Source organism: Ambystoma mexicanum, chromosome 7q (assembly GCF_040938575.1).
Source record: "Ambystoma mexicanum isolate Mex_15411 chromosome 7q, UKY_AmexF1_1, whole genome shotgun sequence".
Lineage (NCBI taxonomy): Eukaryota > Metazoa > Chordata > Amphibia > Caudata > Ambystomatidae > Ambystoma > Ambystoma mexicanum.
Genome location: NC_090941.1, coordinates 901,113,752 through 901,133,777, shown reverse-complemented (window position 1 = coordinate 901,133,777; position 20,026 = coordinate 901,113,752). Strand labels below are relative to the sequence as shown.

The following is a 20,026-nucleotide window of genomic DNA, read 5'->3' as shown; positions in this document are numbered from 1 at the left end:
CAGAATTAGAGTTCGCCAAACCTGATCCTGCAGAGCATGCAGATGCTGGGTACAGGGGTCTTATGACCAGGGTAGTTGAATACATGGGTTGGGGTAATACTTCACCCATTTTTGAACAAGATGACATGACGGATATTATCGTCAAGGGACCTCAGAAGGATCCTGTTCTCCCTTTTCACAGGGCCCTTCAAAGGACTGTGGAGAAAAACTGGGAGAAACCAGAAACCATTGCTGCTGCAGACAGCACTTTTCCAAGAAAATACAGACCAGCTGGATCGGATCCTGAATATTTGAATAAACATCCGACTCCAGAAAGTTTAGTCATTCAAGCAGCATCCACTTCAAAACAAACTGCTTATCCAACTATCCCTCGCGATAGAGAGGATAAAAAAATTGACGCCTGGGGACGTAAAGTTTTCACGTCAGGCAGTATGGCACTTAAGTCGGCAAATATCAGCTGTACCCTAGCCAGGTTTACCCATACCCTGTGGGACTGTATTTCGGCGGCGGCTGATCATATTCCGGAAGGCGAGGAAAGGGAAGGCTTCCTGAATATAGTCAAAGACGGGAAGGAGGCAATGGGGGAATGCCTCCAGTCTGGACTGGATACTGCGGATAGCATCAGCAGATCCATGGCTGTAAGTGTTGTGCTACGCAGATTTGCGTGGTTGAGGAACTCGGGATTTGCAAGCTAGACTCCTCAACATGCCCTTTGATGGCTCGGGGCTCTTTGGCAGAAAGGATGATGAAAAACTTCAGACCTCGAAAGTGGCAGCTAAATCACTTAGCGCCTATTTGCACCAGCCTCTAAAACCCTATTCTGGCTCATCTTCCTGGAGGGGTCGTTCTTTTCGATACTACTCCTCTTTTGGTAGAGGAAGAAGACAGGCCTCTCAAAGGGGCAAAAGGAACTTCCCTCGTGGATCACGGGGAAGAGGTGCAAAATCAGCCTCAGGAGCGGCATCTGTACCCTCAGCCACTCCTGCAGCCGCCTCCAAATCCCTCTGAGACCTTGTTACACAAAACACCAGTGGGAGGTAGGATCTCTCAACATCTGAAGGAATGGTGGGGCATTACCTCAGATGCTTGGGCACTGGAAACAGTAAGCCAAGGTTACTGTCTCCCCTTTCTAAAAAGGCCTCAGAATCATCCACCGGGAGCCAATTCCATCAAAATTCTGGATCCGCGAGGCCACCAGGGGGCGCACAGGCAATGGCTGCCTGAGTGCGTAGCTCCCGCTGTGATCGGGCTTTGGCAAGGGATTGAGCCCCCCCAAACCCTCCGGAGGGCCCACCCCAACGATTTCGCCGGGCGCCCCCCCCCCCCCCGAGCACCTCCTGGGCGAAAGAGCGGCTTCCGAGGCCCCCAGGAGACGGAAGATCGGGACCCGGGACTCCCCGCACTGGGTGAGGAGCGCGGCCTGGAAGGCCACGGAGCCGGAGGAGAGACGGACCCCTCCCGCAGCCTGGCAGGCCCATAGCCCGGCCCGTCCTCTCCCCCCCCCTCGACTAGCCTTTTCCCCGACCAGGGGCGGGGATCGGGTCTGCGGCAGCCCGAGGACACCGCTGTGGTCCGAAAGAGATGCGCTCCCGCCTCTCCACGCGCTTCTCCCCGGCCTGGCAGGATACGTCCAGGGGACTCTCCCCCGAACAGAAGACGGCGGGACCCGCCCGGAGTCTGGGGGCCCGAGGCGGGCTCTAGGGACCGGTGCCTCCCCCCAGCCCACGAGGATTGACCGAGGCTGACGGAGCGGGTCGGGGTGGGAGGCCCCCCCTCCCCCCTGGATCTTCAAACGCGGGCTGCCACAGCCCAACGACAGAAGAAAGCAGCAGAACCAGAGGAGGCCCAGAGACCGCTCTCCGCGGGCGTGCGGACCCCCGGAGCACGCCGGAGGTACGAGCCGCCCCCCCACCCTCCCCCAACACATTAGCATCAACGGACAAGGGGGTCACTGTCGAAGGTGGGGCGTGTGCCCGCCCGGGGGTTACCCCCCAGGAGGGGGGAAACAAAAGGAAAGAGGGGAGAGGGGGGGGAAGGGAAAAAAAAAAAAAAGAAAGAAAGAAAGAAAGAAAGAAAGAAAGAAAGAAAGAAAGAAAGAAAGAAAGAAAGAAAGAAAGAAAGAAAGAAAGAAAGAAAGAAAGAAAGAAAGAAAGAAAGAAAGAAAGAAAGAAAGAAAGAAAGAAAGAAAGAAAGAAAGAAAGAAAATAAAAGGACACGGACAAACAGCTAGGCCACCACTGGTCGGGTGCTGGTTCTGGATCGCCCTCCCCCCCCTGCAGATTCAAAGAAATCCACGATACAAGCCCTACGGGCTACAGGGCTCCCGACGTCCCTCCAAGGGGCACCCAACAAAGGCCCCGATCCCCCACGGGGAGTTTGGACGGGGTGTGAGACCCCCGCCTGGTGACGGTGGGGCGTCTTCCCGCCCCCCCCTACAACGTGCAACGTTCTACAACCCCGGCTGATGTCGGCCCGGGACGGGTCTGCCCCAGTGGACGGTCCCTCGGTCTCGGGGGCCCCCCCGCGGACGTCCCCAGGAGAACGGTCTCACCCCCCCGCCAGGGACATTGAGGCCCAGACAGTGGACTACGGGAAGGCACCTGATGAGCTGGCGGAAGTCCCTGCAGGAATATCGCTTCCAGGAGGGCAAAAAAGGCGACAAAGGTACAAGTCGGAAAAGAACCATGGCCCAGTCGGAAGACACAGCCCCCTCCTCCTCAGCCATGGAAAGGGGCTTCGCCTCAATCTTACAAGAAATCAGAGACATGCGCTCGGATATTGCACAGAAGTTTGAAAAAATGGACCAAAGGGTGGAAAATATTGAAGACAGATTGCTTTAGGTCGAGATGCAGCAAACAACCTCGGCACCCCAAGAGATTCAACTCAACATGAGGCTAGAAGCCCTGGAAAAGAGGGACGAGGAGAGAGCCCGCCAGATGGACGATTTCGAAAATAGGGAGAGGAGGAACAACCTCAGGATTTTCGGGGTGCCCGAAATGGAGGGGGAAACGGAGAGGGACGTCACCAGAGCGGTGCGGGACATCAATTACTCTCCTGTTTGCGGAGGAGATGACTACAGAGCCTACATTCGACAGAGTGCACAGGGCGGGGGGCAGAGCGGGGGGCCCTTGTTCGATCTTGGCCCGGTTCCACTACTACTCGGAAAAGACTAAAGTGCTGGAGGAGGCCAGGAAGGCCCGAGAAATCACCTATAATAATGCCCAGATTTCCATATACCAGGACCTCTCCGCATACACATTGGCTAAGCGGAGAATGTGCCGCCCCCTCACGCAGCTGCTAAAGGATAAAGGGATACGTTACAGATGGGGCTATCCCTTCACCCTGACATTCGAATACATGGGCCAAAGATCGACCCTGATTACAGAAGAAGACATCCGCGGTGCGATCCAGGAATACGTGGTGGACACAAACCCCCGGAGGGGCCCTTCGGGCCCGGGGGAGGGGGGTGGACCCGGTGACCCCGGCCCGTCGAGGGACAGGAGAAAGAGAACCGGGACGCAGAAATTCAGGAAAATGAACACCCCATCGCCAGCAAAGGAAGGCGGTCGGAACGATTCCGAGGACTGAGAACGGACTCGAACTGTTATTATCTAAAATGGCATTTGGGGGAGTCGGAGGTTTATTCTTTAAATGCATCCCCACGAACAGCAAGTATATGGGTCTCATAAAAAGGAATGCAGCCGTGGGAGGGTTAGGGGGGCTCAAGAGGATCAGCTTCATGGGCGATTAGCCTGGCCACAGGGGGCAGACTGGTGGTTCGGCCAAAAGCCAGTGTTGGCGGAACTATTTGGCTGGACGCCGGGGGAGGAGGGGGTACACGAAAGTTGAGGGGGTTCAGTTTGGGGTTGGAGGGCAGTTGGGGTTTCGTTTCATGCCCGCCCGGGGGGGAAGGGTGGGGGGAAGAGGGGAGTTCAGAGCACAATTCAAGGAGCATCCGGGAATGAGCATTACTGAGTCGTTGACCGTGGGGGAAGATTACTTAGATTATGGCTGAGAGTCTGCCTGCCCTGGGTGTGGGCTCCCTCAATGTTCGGTTAGTAGGGAGTTCCGAAGAGCCAAGCTCGACATCCTCTTCTTGCAAGAGACCCATTGGCCTCTGGGGAAGGAACCCAAATTGCGGGGTGGTGGGATTGGGGAGGTCTTCAGCGCTTCCCACAAGGGAAAGAAACGAGGAGTGGCTATACTACTAGCTAAAGGAGTCAACTTCGAAAAAGAGACCATATTGAAAGACCCCGGGGGCCGGTACCTGCTAGTTCGGGGAGCCCTGCAGGGGGCCCCACTCACCCTGGCGGCCATCTACGGTCCAAACGAAGGCCAAGCTCAGTTCTGGGAGGAGATGAGGGATAAACTAAAGCTTTTTGTTCACGGCACGGTGGTGGTGGGTGGGGATTTTAATATGGTCCTGGACCCAATCCGGGACAGGAAAAGAACAGGCCCCCAGATCCCCAGGGTAGCGGATGAAATCATGGCCCGAACCTTCCAGAGGGTCGATTCGGAATTAGGCTTGGTAGACACGGTCCCAACCCCCAGATCCGAGACCCCCTCCTTTACGTACTATTCAGCAATCCACACATCGTTTTCCAGAATAGATTACATCTTGGTGGACGAATCCTTGTTCTCATCTATATCTGGCTACAGGGTTGAGCCGGTCCCCTGGTCTGACCACGACCTAGTCAGGATTACTATAGCGAGGGAAGGGTTGAGTGACCGCGGGGGGAGATGGAAGTGTAATGACTTTCTACTAAAAGATGAGGTACTAGCGCAGGAGATACTAGAGGCCATCACTGAGTTCTTTGAGTTTAACGACAATGGGGAGGTAGGACTACACACCCTTTGGGACGCCTTCAAGGCCACCTTGCGAGGAGTCCTGATCAAAATAGGAGCCCGGGAAAAGAGGGTAAGGGCCGTCCAGGAAAGGTGCCTGAGGGAGAAAATTGCCCAATTTCAACCAGGGGGCTCCCCTGCAGAGCCCTTAGACGGTGACAGGATGGCCGCCCTGGCCGATTACAGCCTCCAGTTGAAGGAACTCCTCCTCCAAAAAACCGAGAGAAGTCTCCAGCTGGTCAGACAGAGGTACTATGAGAAGGGGGACAGGGCGGACAGGATCTTAGCCTGGAAGCTGCGAGAGGTCCAGCGAAGTAAAATGGTGAGAGCAGTTAAAAATGAGGAGGGGAAATTAGGCCATGATGCATCCCACATAGGAGAGGCATTCCGCAGATACTATGAAAAACTATACTCGTTCGAATATAACGGGGATGAGGAGGAAATCGAGGGGTTTCTAGATTCTATACAGATCCCAGCCCTTTCCAGGGAAATGGCGGAGGGGTTGGAGGGCCCGGTGACCGAGGATGAGGTGGAGCGAGTGATTAGCGGCATGAAGGGGGGTACCTCCCCGGGTGAGGATGGCTACTCAGTATCCTTCTACAAAAGGTTCCGTTCTACCCTGGCTCCGTATCTGGTAAAGGTGTTCAACGCAGTGCTGGAGGGAGGGTCTCTCCCGGACTCCATGATGGAGGCGATCATAGTGGTGCTCCCCAAGGACGGTAGGGACCCCTCGGAGTGTGCCTCCTACCGCCCGATTTCTTTGTTGAATACTGACGTGAAGATCCTGGCTAAGGTGATTGGGAGGCGGATAGAGGGGGTCCTGCCGAAACTAGTCCACGGAGACCAAGTGGGTTTCATAGGAGGTCGTCAGGGCTCAGACAACATTCGAAAAACTATAGATTTGTTCCACCATGCCCAGAGGGCGGATCTTGACGCGAGCGTCCTATCCTTGGACTCTGAAAAGGCGTTCGACAGGGTCGAATGGAGATTCATGGCACTCACCCTCCAGAGAATGGGCTTTGGGCCACAGATCCGGGACTGGGTGGCTGCACTATACAGGGCCCCGAAGGCTAGGGTTCAGGTGAACGGCAGGCTATCGGACCCGTTCTCCCTCTCGCGGGGAACCAGGCAGGGATGTCCGCTTTCCCCCCTAATTTACGTTCTTGCAATCGAGCCCCTGGCCATCGCAGTCAGAGCTCATAGAGATATCAAGGGGATCAAGAGAGGTGAGGTGGAATTTAAGCTATCCCTGTTCGCAGATGATATCCTGGCCTACCTGGTGGACCCGCGGCTCTCGCTCCCCCCCCCTCTTGTCTCTGATGGCCACATTTGGGCGCTTCTCGGGGCTCAAAATTAACGCATCCAAATCGGTCCTCCTCCCCATGAGAACACTAGACCCGGGTCTGGACTCCCTGGACAGGTTGGAGGGGATAACAGTGGGGAAAGCCGCTATCCGATACCTAGGTGTTCTCCTCCCCAGGGACCTTTCCAATCTTGCCCCCATTAATTACGACCCTGTGATGGTGGGGATCATGGCAGACCTGAGGAGATGGGGCTCCATGATTCTGTCCTGGTACGGCCGCATGACGGCAGTCAAGATGAACATTCTTCCACGGTTGTTGTATCTCTTTACCTCTCTTCCCGCGGTCGTCCCTGACCAGACCTCCAGGGTCCTCCAAAACGCGGTCCGTGAGTTTATATGGCAGGGTAGGACACCGAGAACAGCAAAAACTGTCCTGACTTTACCTAGGGAGGAGGGCGGGTTTGGGTTGCCAGATTTCCAACTTTACTATCGTGCCGCCCAGTTACGTGTCCTCCTGGAGCATATGAAAGAGGGGCTGGGCACATACTGGTCCTATCTGGAGGACATGGATACCCATCCACTAAAGGTTCGGGACCTTCTATGGGCCCCGCGAAAATTTATCCCGAACAGACTGAAGTCCCACCCGACATTAGGCGTTCTCTGGGCAATCTGGCGGGAGGGCCCCCAGACAGCACACTTAACGTCATGGCCGTCCCCGATGTCCTCTCTATGGAGCCAACCCCTCAAGCTGGGCAGTAGGGGGTTCCGCTGTGCACAGTCCTGATCCGACTCGGGGATGGAATGGGCAGGGCAGATGTTCAGGGAGGGAGAATTCCTAACATACGAGGAATTGAGGGATGCTCTTGGTCAGGGGTCACTATCCATCTTTGAATATCTCCGCTTGAAGGGCATCCTATGTGACTTGAAGAGACAACTGACCCCCTTTGAGAAGTTTCTTGATACAGCGTCTTCCAGGAAGGGGGCGGTTTCAGGGATGTATAAAATTTTGAACACTGTCAATTTGGGAGAGAGGAGGCGGTTCCGCTCTTTTTGGAACGAGTTGGCAGGGGAAGAGATCTCGGAGGTTGCCTGGTCCAGGATATTTAAAATAGCCTTCCACAGAAATTTATTTACCGTGGATATGGAACATAATTTTAAAATCCTCCAGGGATGGCACAGAGACCCTGCAAAGTTGTCAAAAATGTTCCCAGGTGTATCCCCGGCATGCCCAAGGGGTTGCGACCAGGTTGGTTCGAGGGCACACATGTGGTGGCACTGCCCGAAGGTACAGGCATATTGGGAGGAGGTAAGGGGCTGGATCGCTGAAATCTCGGAGGAAGTGCTCCCCCAGAACCCTCTGACTATGCTGCTGGGCCTCCCCCCAGAGGACACGGACACATTGAGGTACCCTAGAATGTGGGAAACAATGCTACGTGCGGGAAGGGTTGCCCTCGCCCAAAAGTGGAAGAGCCCAGAAACTCCTTCCAAGGTGGAATGGCTACAGAAGGTCAAAAACATGTTCTTGATGGACAAACTGACGGCAATGGTGAACAATGACTCGGCCTCCTTTCAAGCGAACTGGTACGGGGTGCAACAGATCTGGAGATGGGATGTCCATTGATCCGTAACGTGGAATTGGGAATGGTGTGGGTGCCCAGGGCCCGGGAACCGGCAGACGGAAAACGGCCAAACTAGAAGTCAACGCTCATGCTCGCTTCCAAGCTCCAGACTAAGAAAGCTTGCTTTTCAAAGCCCCGATGAGGGGGATTTTTTGTTAGGGGGACGGGATTGCATTGGGGTGGTGGGGGTGGGAGGGCAGAGGCCCTCGGGCCTATCACTTGATTTCATGTGAATACGTTTGGTGCCCCAAAGTTTGTTTAAGAAAATGATAATAAAACCAAAGTTTAAAAAAAAAATTCTGGATCCGCTCCTGTTGCAGGAAATTTTAACCCTGCTAGAGAAAGGTGCCATAGAACTGGTACCTGTAGCGGAGAGGAACAGGGGTTGGTACTCCCCATATTTTCTCATCCCAAAAAAGGACAGAGGACTGAGACCCATCTTGGACTTGAGAAACTTGAACAAGTTCCTCAGGAAGGACAAGTTCAAGATGGTGACTCTTTCTCAGATCCTTCAGGCTCTCCAACTCCAAGATTGGTTGGTATCATTGGACCTTCAGGATGCTTACTTTCATGTGCCAATCCATCCAAAGCACAGAAAGTACCTGAGGTTCGCGATTGGCAATTCTCATTATCAGTTTTGAGTTCTGCCATTCGGGTTGACCTCCGCCAGAGGGTTTTCACCAAAATGTTGGCGGTTGTGGCAGCAAGTCTCAGGAAAGGAGGTATTCACATATATCCCTACCTGGACGACTGGTTGATCAGAGCAAGTTCTCCAGAACAAGCTCAGGAACATCTTTCGATCACCTGCCACTTCCTCCACAAACTGGGCTTCTCCCTCAATTTCAAGAAGTCCCACATGATACAATCCCAGAAACTCCAGTTTATCGGAGCAATCTTGGACACTTCATCGGGAAAAGCCTTGCCTCCCGAAGTGAGAGCTCTCCACATCCAGCAGATGGTAACAAAATTCCAGAATGCCCAACGTCTACCGGCCTTCGATTTTCTCAGGTTGCTCGGCCTCATGGTATCCTGCGTTTTTCTAGTACCAGAGGCCAGATTGAGAATGAGATCCCATCAATGGGCACTCAGAATTCAGTGGTCCCAGTTCTCAGGGAATATGTCGGATCTTCTGCAAGTCCCGAGCGCAGTTGCTCAGGATCTTCTATGGTGGGCTTGCAACAACAACATTCTCAAGGGAGAGTCTTTTTGGCAACCATGGCCGGAGATAACGGTAGTGACGGACGCCTCACTCACGGGGTGGGGAGCACACACCAACAATCTGACAATCAGCGGTCGTTGGTCTCCATCGGAGTCCAAACTACACATCAACCTATTAGAGCTGAGGGCAATCAGACTAGCTCTGAAGGCCTTTCTGCCCTCTGTACAGGGAAAGAATGTTCTGATAATGATGGACAACACAGTGGCCATGTACTATCTCAACAAGAGCGGAGGAGTAGGGTCACTGCCACTGTGCAGAGAGGCAATGCAGCTCTGGTTCTGGGCAATACGAGAAGGAATCTCTCTGTCAGCAATTCACCTAGCCGGAGAGAAGAACACGGCGGCAGACGCTCTGAGCAGGCAGAGCTCGGTCTCTCACGAGTGGGAGCTGGCTCAGGAAGTCCTTCTGGAGATCTTCGCCCTTTGGGGAACCCCTCAAGTGGATCTGTTCGCCACCCCGATCAACCGGAAGTGCGATCAGTACTGCTCAAGGGAATTTCCTCAAAGAGGAGCTCTGGGAGACGCATTCGTAGTGGAGTGGAAGTTTCCAGTGCTGTACGCGTTTCCCCCAGTCCCCGTGATTCCTCAAGTAATCAGGAGGTTGAGAAAGTTCAGGAAAACCATGATCCTAATTGCCCCGGATTAGGCCAGGAGGACCTGGTACCCGGACCCTCTAGACATGTCCATCTGCCCTCCAATACGTCTTCCGCAAAGAGAGGATCTTCTCTTGCAAGAGGAAGGTCGGGTTCTCCATCCAGAGGTCAAAACACTCAACCTTCACGCATGGTTTCTGAGAGGTTGAGATACAAGGATTGGGATCTTCTGGATGACGTAATGGAAATCTTGCTTTCGGCCAGAAGACCAGCAACAAAGTCTTTGTACCGATGTCGCTGGAATAGGTTTAGTAACTGGTGCAAAGACAAGGATGTGGACCCTTTTCAGTGTGGCACTCCAATGGTGCTTTCTTTTCTGCTACATCTAGCTAATCTGGGGCTCCAGATAGGAACAATAAAAGGATACCTTGCTGCGCAATCCATTTTCAAGCGCTCCTCGGAAGAGGTTTCATATTTCAAAATACCGTTAATAGTTCAATTCTTAAAGAGGCTCACTGATGTATAACCTCCAGTCCATTTTCATGTACCAGCCTGGGACTTAAATTTAGTATTAAAATTCTTGACTTGCATACCTTTTGAGCCTCTGCACTCATGTCCATTGAGGCTTTTGACTCTAAAAACTGTCCTACTTGTGGCCCTATCATCAGCCCGCAGGGTTAGCGAACTTCAGGCTCACTCATGCAAACCACCATATACAGTTTTTTATAAAGATAAGGTAGTCCTTAAAGTTAAACCTTCATTTTTGCCAAAAGTAGTCTCGGACTTCCATTTGTCACAAAAAATAGTACTTCCTACGTTTTATCCTCCTCCTCATCTGGGCAAAGAAGAGGAGAGATTACACAGATTAGATCCCAAGAGGGCTCTTAGTTTTTACATATCTAGGATGGCTAAATTGAGACAAGATGACCAACTGTTTGTGGGTTACACTGGTCAAAAATTAGGCTTATCTGTAACAAAACAGACCATTTCCCGCTGGATCATATTAGCTATAGTTGAATGCTACAGATTAGAGGGAAAAGAACCACCAGATGGGCTTCGTGCCCATTCTACAAGGGGAATGGCTACTTCTGCGGCTCTAAAGAGGGGAGTCCCGGCAGCAGACATTTGTGCAGCTGCAACCTGGAAAACAATACATACCTTTGTTAAACATTATTGTCTGGACACTGCCTCCTCTAACGAGGGTTTATTTGCAAGGGCAGTTCTGCATTCTGTCCACGAAAACTGAAATGGTACTCCCACCTCCAAAAATTGATACTGCTATGGGAGCCTATCACAAGATGAGGAATACGTGGGAGGACACAATGCATTCGAAGAACAAGTTACTTACCAAATGTAACGTTCTTTCGACTGGATGTTCCTCCCACGTATTCCTCATCGACCCTCCCATCCAACCCCACAGTACAGTTTACGTGTTCTTACAATTTCCTCTCACGAAGAATGTATCGGTCATGGGACACACCTGGGTGTTCCTCCTATATGTATTTCATCGAAAAAACAGAACTGAAGCAACGGGCGCGGCTCGAGCTACTTATACCATCAGTGACGTCGACAGAGTACGGAGTACGTCGGGGGACAATCGACGCCACGACCTCGAGCACAGCGCCCTCTGCCGAGAAATTTTTTTTTTCCGAAGCTGGAGATAACGATTATCACAAGATGAGGAATACGTGGGAGGAACATCCAGTCGAAAGAACGTTACAGTTGGTAAGTAACTTGTTCATCTCTTCTTAATCTTACCAATACATCCTCAGATTATGCAAAACTAGTTAGATGTAAACCTATTACATTTACACTTATCCTCAAATACGATGACTAAAGAAACAAAAACATATGAACAATCAACCTATTATACATCATGAATTGGAATATTTTCTCTTCCTTTTCTAAACAAAAGAAATTTAAGTCCCAGCTTTCCGTTCACACCCCCCTTTTCCGCTGGAAAGAACCGCAGATCCTTATGGCGTACTTAACTTTGAGCCTTCTCCTGTGTCTGTGGGATATTTTGACCCCCTCAGATGTGCTATGTCACGCTGCTTTGATGCCAGAAACAGCACAGAATGGATGCAATGACTCCTGTGCGCGCCAAGATCCCTAAACTGTGCTTTGCAATAACCGTAAAATGGCTGCACTGCCCTGCCAACACACATTTCAGGTGGGGTGGAACAGAGCACTCACTGCAGGAATGTGCCAGTGTGCTCTGCAACATTTTCCATGGCGCAAAGTGAATGTAGCCGCATCATTGTGCTGAAAAACCCAAAAATGCCTCCTTTAAAATGACACTTTCCCAACCGTAAACAGTGCTGCTTAGCGCCAAATCCATTCATTTCTCATAAACCACTATGATCAAAAAGGACCTGAAATGCTCAGGTTCATCCATTGTGGCTCAGAGGAACCGGGCCTCATTTGAATGACTCTCCTGGCAACAGTATCTTTGGAAAAGCAAACCAGGGACTGGGTTTTCATTTTTTCACAGGAAACACAGCTATTTCTTTGCATCAAGTATCAAGAATCAGCTGTGCAGAGAAAGACTATAAACCAATGTCTGATACAGGTATCCATATTGCAAACAACTACAGCACTCAAGGGAAGCACTAGAGCTGACTAAAGGGTGTATTTGCTGCAGTGGAAAACCGAATTTAAAAGAAATAAGTTAAATGTGCTTTTTCCTGAATGAAGGGGAAAATCAACTATTTTAAAAGTATATTATTGTGAAAAGGCTTGATTATCTAAAAATGTAAAAGGATTTGCCAGTGCTAGAAATACACCTATAAACTGTTTTGATTCTTAGGTTTCAGGCAAGATTTAAAATGAGAAAATAAAAGCTCAACCCAGAATAAGTGGTAAACTTTATATAAGAAAGCAGGATGACACTCTGGTTCTGGTTATTAAAAACAAGGCAGTCCAAAACATGGGGCAAGGCCCGCTCGTCCTTCCATGTTAAATTCCCTTATTTCGGTTTCCTAAAGTTCTTTCAGAGTTCAACAAAACGTCACGTAGGTCTCCCTCCAACAGGCTCGGACCTCGCAATCACAGCCCTTTCAGGGGGTTCTCTTCCCCAAGCTTTATCCACATTTGTTATGGGTTCCCTTCCCCCATCTTATTTCATATTCCAGGTCTCCCTCGGTCGGACTCGGACCTTTCACGGAAATCGAGGACTTTCGAACATGCAAGGCTTTTTCCATAGACCTCTGTAGGACCACTTCGACTTTCACTTCATCTCTCCCTTCTGGTCTTTGCCCCAGTGTCTCTTAGTCTCGGTAGTTCCATAACAATCAACTAATTACACAATACGCAGAGACTTTCGAGTGAGCTACTTCCTTACGCTGGACGACAGTGTAGAGGAGGAGCCAAGTACCCCCATCTCAACCGTTCCACCCCTATTGCCTGTATGTTGGAAGACAGAGTATGTGACATACACAGAGCAGTTGAAACGACAAAGGCCAAAAGGATTCCTAGAGGCAAGATTCCCATTGAGGAAACCATATCTGCATACGAGGAAATATGATGGTTGTTTAAATAAGATTCCTGAAGAAGCAGAGCAAATAAATGGTAAGGAAGAACAGTGACGTCATACAGAGTTGAAATGACGTACCTAGAAGAGATGCAGAGCCCAGAGAATGCAGATATTCTATAAGGCATCAAGAAAGTATCAAGGATAAGTGACATCTTGGGATCAAGGTGAAGAAACTTATGCCACAGAAACAGATGAAGATATCAAGCTATTTTACACGTGTACAGATGCAAAAGAAACGCAAGCAGACAAAGTAATCTGGAGGCTAGCTTTATAGTGAATAGATTGCAGCAAGCGCCAATATATATATATATATATATACACATATGGACAAGTAAAGGATGGATGTTTGCAGTACGCATTATAGCAGTGCTGGACTTTAGCAAAAAGGCAGAGAAAGCCTAATTTTCAGAGTATCGCAGTTAAAAAGCAAATTGAATTACAAAGTGGATCTCAGCAGACGAGGCTGGATGAGCCAAAGAAGCCAAGGTCTTATCAAACTGGAGTAGACGGACATTGGCTACAAATCGTGTGCAAGAACAGAATCAGAAGGTATGAACAAAACAAGGAAGATGTCAGAGGTCTATTAAAAAATCGTATTAAAATGCACTAGGAGCTCGATGCCATGGTCTCCAGTCACATGGAAGGACGAAGTTGCACGAACGAGATGGTCACACATATGCACGAAGACAGAGCGTGCTTTCACTCCCTCAGTGCCCTGCTGTTTTATAAAGAAGCCTTATCCCTATTCCTACATGTTGAGAAGAAAAAAGGAAATAATGTCAGTAAACTGATGGGTGTGCACCAGTTTGCACTACCTTTCCTTCTCTTGCCGAGTCTGTCCACGTTGAACACTGGTTAAATGATCCGTGGGGCAAAAATGTAATGTTTGTTATAGTCCTGTCTCCATCATTGTCTTTTACCATCACTTAGTTATTGATGGAAATCATTGGTTCCATATCTGGACACAGGTTCTAATGGAGTAAGCAAATATCAAGGATGGACACAAAGGAGATGACAGTTAGGCACAGTCACTGCTAGGAACATAAATATCACACTGAGAACACATGTTAGGACAACAAAGAATAAAACTGGAAGTTCCAGGATCGTATCTTTTTATTCTCAGTGTTATGTGCCAAAATAACCACAGTAAAAAAAGAATGTGCTGTCCGGTACCTACCCATCTTTTGCAACATTTGTACCGTGCCAAAACACATCTTAGAGGTACTTGTAAAGCATGTCTTTGGTCTTTGTCTGTAGATCCAGCGCTTCAGCCCGGTTGCTGTCCGACAAACAGAGGTCTGTCTGCAAAGGTGGCTTTGGCTTGTCTGACCTTAAAGTCACCCATCTCGCATTCACATTGCAGAAACTCAGTCTTTTGCTGAGATCACATGATGCCCAAAGGCTTGGATATGTGATTGAGTGCCAGTTCATGATGAAAAAAGCAAAGTATTGGCATTATGAAGTGAAAACAAGAGATTTACCAGCAGCTCTTTTGGCACCACCCCATCCGACAGACAAGTATCCAGAAGCCATGCCCTTAAAATCTCAGAGCTAAGAACACTCAAGGCCAAGCTTCAAAGTCTAATTGACAGTAGACCACTGAGGTGAGGATGGATTGATATGCTAATTGGTGGGAAGAAATGGTTAAATCGAGCTCACCAGCACCTGGATGGCCACCCTGCATGCTGCTAGACGTAGATGCAAAAGTACTGACAGAGGTTAAAGTGCCAACTAATTGTACAGGACTGCGTAATTAAGGGTCCTATAGTTATGTAAACCAATGGGACGTCGTGTATTTAGTGACGTACATAGTGCTCATTTTTAGGGGAGTGCTTAGTTGCCCCACCTGATGTTAAGTAACCAATCACATTCACACTTTTTTAGACTAATATGGATCGTATACTTAGATGTTCACTCAGAACCAATCACCCATAGGTTTTTGTAGTTTGCCACGTAGGATGACATTAGTACATACGTAGGTTAATGTCATTGATGACGAGTTTTGTGTGTAAGATCTCCGTTTTTTCTAGAATGCATTGAGTAAGAGGATCGAGCGAATTTGTTGAAGTTCGTTATGCTCCCTGTTTTCGATAATTGATATTAAAACAGTCTTCCTTTTACCAACTACTTGAGTCATTTCGATTATTGATGTATGAATAAAAATCTGCATCCCTGTCCATCTCCAGGGTAATTGCTACTCATCTTAAAGGGCTGGGTTATCCAGTTCGACACCGCTACTCTGTATGAATGGCTTCACAGTTATCGGGTTCTTTAAAGTTCACTACTGATTTGCTTTCTTTCGCGTCTCATCAGCATGTGCGCAACCTTCAATGGCAAGATAAACTGTTGAGGCTTCAATCTTTCCTTGACACAAACCGGCCTTTCATGTCTTTCACTAACTCACTGGTTGTGTACATTCCTGTCTTTTCTCTGCGGCTTTGATTCACGAGTCAAGGTTGATAAAGGCACGGCCTCGCCTACCAAACTCTGCCGTTCACCCGGCAGGGTCGCTGGTGTCCTTGAAACACAAAGCAGGCTTATTCTGGTCTGGGATTTGGCTTTCTCCACGTATTTTTCACAGTTTCCCAGAGCCAGCAACCTCCTGCAGGGATCTTCAGGGTCTCTATATCCCTCGATCGGTCGTCCTGCTCAGTGGGTTTGCCTTTGCCCCAGAAGATCTGCTCCTTCTCGTGTCTCACCTTGCTCAGCGTGTCTCTTTCTGTTCCGCCTTTGCTCTGTGTGGGGGCAGCTATTGGACATCAGATGTATGCGATTAAGGTCAAGTGCCTGACTTTGCCTCACCTGATTAACGGGACATGTCCAATGAGATTATGTAAGGGTTAGCCTCTTTACTCAGTCGTCCTCTTCCTCTGCCCAGTGTTTGTGCAGAAGAGGGGTGGGGAGGGCAAGAGGGACGTTGGAGAATCATAAAAAATAGAATGGGGTATGGGCACGGGAAAGGAGGATATACCGCGTATCACCATCGGTCGTCTCATCCCCACTCCTTGAAGATCGCTCACCCAGGTGATCCTCAGGCACTGGTACATCCCCCAGGGTCTGGATCCAAAAGTCGATGGCAGTGCCCTGGCCACCTGCAAGAGCGAGAGATCCTGGGGACTAGCAAGTGAGACACCCTTCGGTTTCTCACAGTACCCTGGCACGCCCTAAGACCCCATGGTGTGCTCAGTCGCTGCTACTGGTTGGGAAGCAGGGCTGCTACACCCTGCTCTCCCTGCTTGAAGTCTGATTCCCATTCCTCTTCGTCCTCTGCTCCTGTTATTCCTACCCCTAACACTTCTACAGGCACAGAAGCATACTGCGCTCTACTGTAGGGTGCCAGCACCTGTCCTCCCCTGCACAAACCCTGTACCCATGGCAATATTTCTGTTCTCCATGTCCATATTGACCTCCTTGATCACCGATTTATCCAACCTAACAAGAACTTGTCCATGCCGCCACCTTCCTTCCTCTATATCCATTGCCTGCCTTTCCACTTCTTCCCGCTCTTCATTTCTTTGCTGCCGTAACAGCATTAACTCTTCCTCTGCTAACATTAGTGCTTCTTAATTTTTTTTCCCGCTCCTATGTCTCTACATTAATCCGTTCTTCTAGCTTCCGGCCTTACTCTCTCTTGTTCTTCCACCCTTAATCTCTCTGCTAATCTAGCAGTCGGGGTAGTTATTCCCTTTCCGCTCTAAGTTCTCAGCCTTTCTGTATCCTTAACCATTGAAATAGTTACCCTTCCACTTTCCTCGCTGTCCTATGTTCTTGGAATTATAGCCGATGGAGGCGTTAACTGTGTCCATCTCGCAGCCACTGCAGTGGCTGCTGGGGAAAATGGAGTTTCGAAACTAGGGGCCTGAATACCCTTCTTTTTTATTTTGCTTTTATTGGACATTTGTATTGCGCCTATTCACAAGTATTTCCAGGCGGTTATATTGGCCTTGTCACAATCCTACCTTGCAAGTGCAAGACAAAGCTGATAAGTGCAAGGGTGGAGAGAGGGAAAAGTGCAGGATTAGGGTGCCCAAAGGGAGGAGGGATGGACAAGTGCTTTGGGGCCAAAATGGCAAGTGCCAGAGGAAACCAGAGTGGGAAGGGAGGGTGAGTGCAGTGGCTGGTGTGTATCAAGTTGGTCCTAGTCCGGGGTAGGGAGTCCATGGGTAAGTGCTGGCAGAGGATGCAGTGGGGACTGGTAGGGTGGATGGTTTGGGGTCCCTGTATGACTCAGAAGGGACCAGACACCAGTCGCAGCAGCTGAGGGAACATTTAGCACAGGAGGGCGAGAAGGAAGAGGAAGTTTCCAGAACTTAAGAAGTTCTGGCTCAAGTCTAAGGGGGGTAGGGAGGCCGTTCCATAGGGAGGAGCCAGCCGAGGAGAGAGATCTACCTCCGCCTCTCTGCTTGGAAAGTTGACTTGCATAGAGTTGGAGCCAGAGGTCCGAAGGACTCTGGCAGGGAGGTATTTAGGGAGGGAAAGCTGGATGTAGAGACGTCCCAGGCCCCACACAGCCTTGTGGATGATGCATAGGGTCTTGAATTTGATCCCTGCAGTCACCGGGAGCCAGTGGAGAGATACTAGGGGTGGAGAGATGCGGTCCCAGGGCTTGAGGCCAAGGATAAGGCTCGTAGTCCTATTCTGGATTAGTTGGAAGGGGCGAAGGTTAAGGAAGAGGCTGTTGCAGTAGCCCAGCTTAGAGAAAACCAGAGCTCTTGAGAAATTGAGCTTCTGGGGAAAGGGAGAATGCCCCCGAGGAGATGGAGCCGAGGCGATAAAGGAAAGCACCCATATGGGGGTGGTGTGGAAGGAATTCCTACTCCCTCCTTTTCCGGCCCATCCTCAGACTAACAATATGGGACGTCCCACCTTTTTCATACATCCTCCAGAGCTCCAAGATGTTCAATGGCTTCTCCAATTCCAAACCATTGTGCCTCCTAGTTAAAAAGGTATGCAGGTTCTCCACTATTCCTTCATCATAGGCACCCCTCGATGGGCTAAGAATTAAACATTTTACCCTTAGTTTCCTGTAGCCATTCCTGATGGTATTTTAAAATCTTCGCCTTATAAACCAGGAAACACCAGACACATGATTCTATGGAGTTTCCATACTCCAACCCAAATTATCCAAAATAATTTCACAAAACCAACACCAAAAGAACCCCCTTCTTTCCCCTTCCCAGTTTTGGTCGTTAACCAAAATCACTCACCACACTCATTTTCACTGCAATCACTTCGCAAGCTACTTGCTTTAATTCGACTTCTCACTTACACAAAAAACAACATATCATCAAAAAACACTCACCGGCCAATATTTCCGAGATATCTCCTTCAGTTGAGCATAGGAGGACAATGGTTGTGACTACAACACTGCTGCTCTCTTCAACACTAGTACATTCTTCTCTACTTCAAAACCCCTCGACTACAGGAAGTTTCCCCTTCACTACTTCGACTAACCAAGAAAAGTGAGGCAAGGGCACTGCCTGCACAGTCAATACAGAATGAAAGAAGCATACTTCAGGAAGATATCTACGGGTGGACTTACCATAAAATGCCAGCTTACCTCAAGGTGAGGGCTCCAGCCAGCCAGACAATCAAACTAAAGGATATCAGGACAAACCTCATTATGGATGTGCTGGGTGGATTACCACTTCACACCTAAAATAAACTAGGTAAAAATATATACACGACTTGCAAAGTAAAACAATTCACTCACTCCTTCAAAGCATTCACCCTTCCAATCCCTGCACCCTCAACCCATTTCTCACACATTTCTCCGTGCACTGAAGACTGGTCCCCGCAGAGAGGTGCTGCTGCAGAGTTGCGAGCACAGGAGACCCGCAATGTCTGGGATCCCTGCGTGGTCTCCAAATTTGTAGGGGCGAGCCCCTAATCACCTTAACCCAAAGCCGGCTCCCATACAGACAAGTATTCAGAACTAATGCCCTTAAAATCAAACAAATTCCCTCAGCTTGACCATGTGGTAAAAGAGGTGAAAAGAGAAAAGGCATTGAACGCAGGAAGAGCAATGGCTATCAACGCTATTTCCAGACCCCACAAAACCCAAAACATGGCACCTAAGGCATTAAACCACACTGAATGGAAAAACACAAGCAATTAACTTAAGCGTCAACGGAGTACCTGAACAAATGAGGAATGTCCTTAACTGAGCAAAAAATAAATATCTTGACCTGTCTGGTAGGTGGAAAAAAGTGTACCTAGGTAAAGAACCACTTGCACAACTTTATATACAATTTTAAGAGGAGCATAAGTACCACCAACTACCGGGAAATTAATTTTGAGAAGATTTCCTGTCCTGTGTGCCATTTTCTAGCACTGCCAACAAGTTGGAACTCGGGAAGGCCCCATTTATGAGCATTGTATTCAAATACCTAGAATTCTCATTTCTAAGCCAATGTTTATTTTTACAAATCTGACATTCTATGTATTTGTTGGTGCTATTACATGCCAACAAAATCACCAGTAATAGTTTTTAATTTGGACTTATTTACATCAAAACCTTTCCTTGAACTGACAGTTATTGGTTTGAAATCCCTTTTCTGAAAATGCGTCCAAGTAAAAATGGATCAAGTAATGTATGCAAAGGAAAAAAGTTCTAATTCTTACCCTCTTTTCACTTTGGTAAAATCAAAAGCAACTTGTCTATAAGAAACTGCTTTTTCATTCAGATATCTGCTGTTTCTTCTAATAAACGTGGACATGTCATACCCTAAGAAAAAAAAAGTAGAAATATTGTAAGCCAACATTTTACTTAAGAAAATACATGAACAGAACACATGTTTATGACTACGAAAGTACACTAGTTATGAATAATTGCATTTACCAATACAAAAGAACAGTAGCTTCTGCGTTAACACATACCCTTTTTCACTTGATTTGCGATAAAGAAAATGGT

The 20,026-nt window shown here is 49.0% G+C and overlaps 1 protein-coding gene across 6 annotated transcripts in view; it reads right to left on the bottom strand.

The window, feature by feature from the left end:
* The window catches only part of PICALM (phosphatidylinositol binding clathrin assembly protein), a 1,182,846-nt gene that overhangs the window by 944,429 nt on the left and 218,391 nt on the right, over nt 1–20,026 (bottom strand). For all 6 annotated transcript variants that reach the window (XM_069639772.1, XM_069639773.1, XM_069639770.1 and 3 more), the window contains exon 4: nt 19,738–19,840. In XM_069639772.1, coding sequence (XP_069495873.1) covers nt 19,738–19,840 — 103 coding nt within the window. The remainder of the gene's footprint in view (nt 1–19,737; nt 19,841–20,026) is intronic.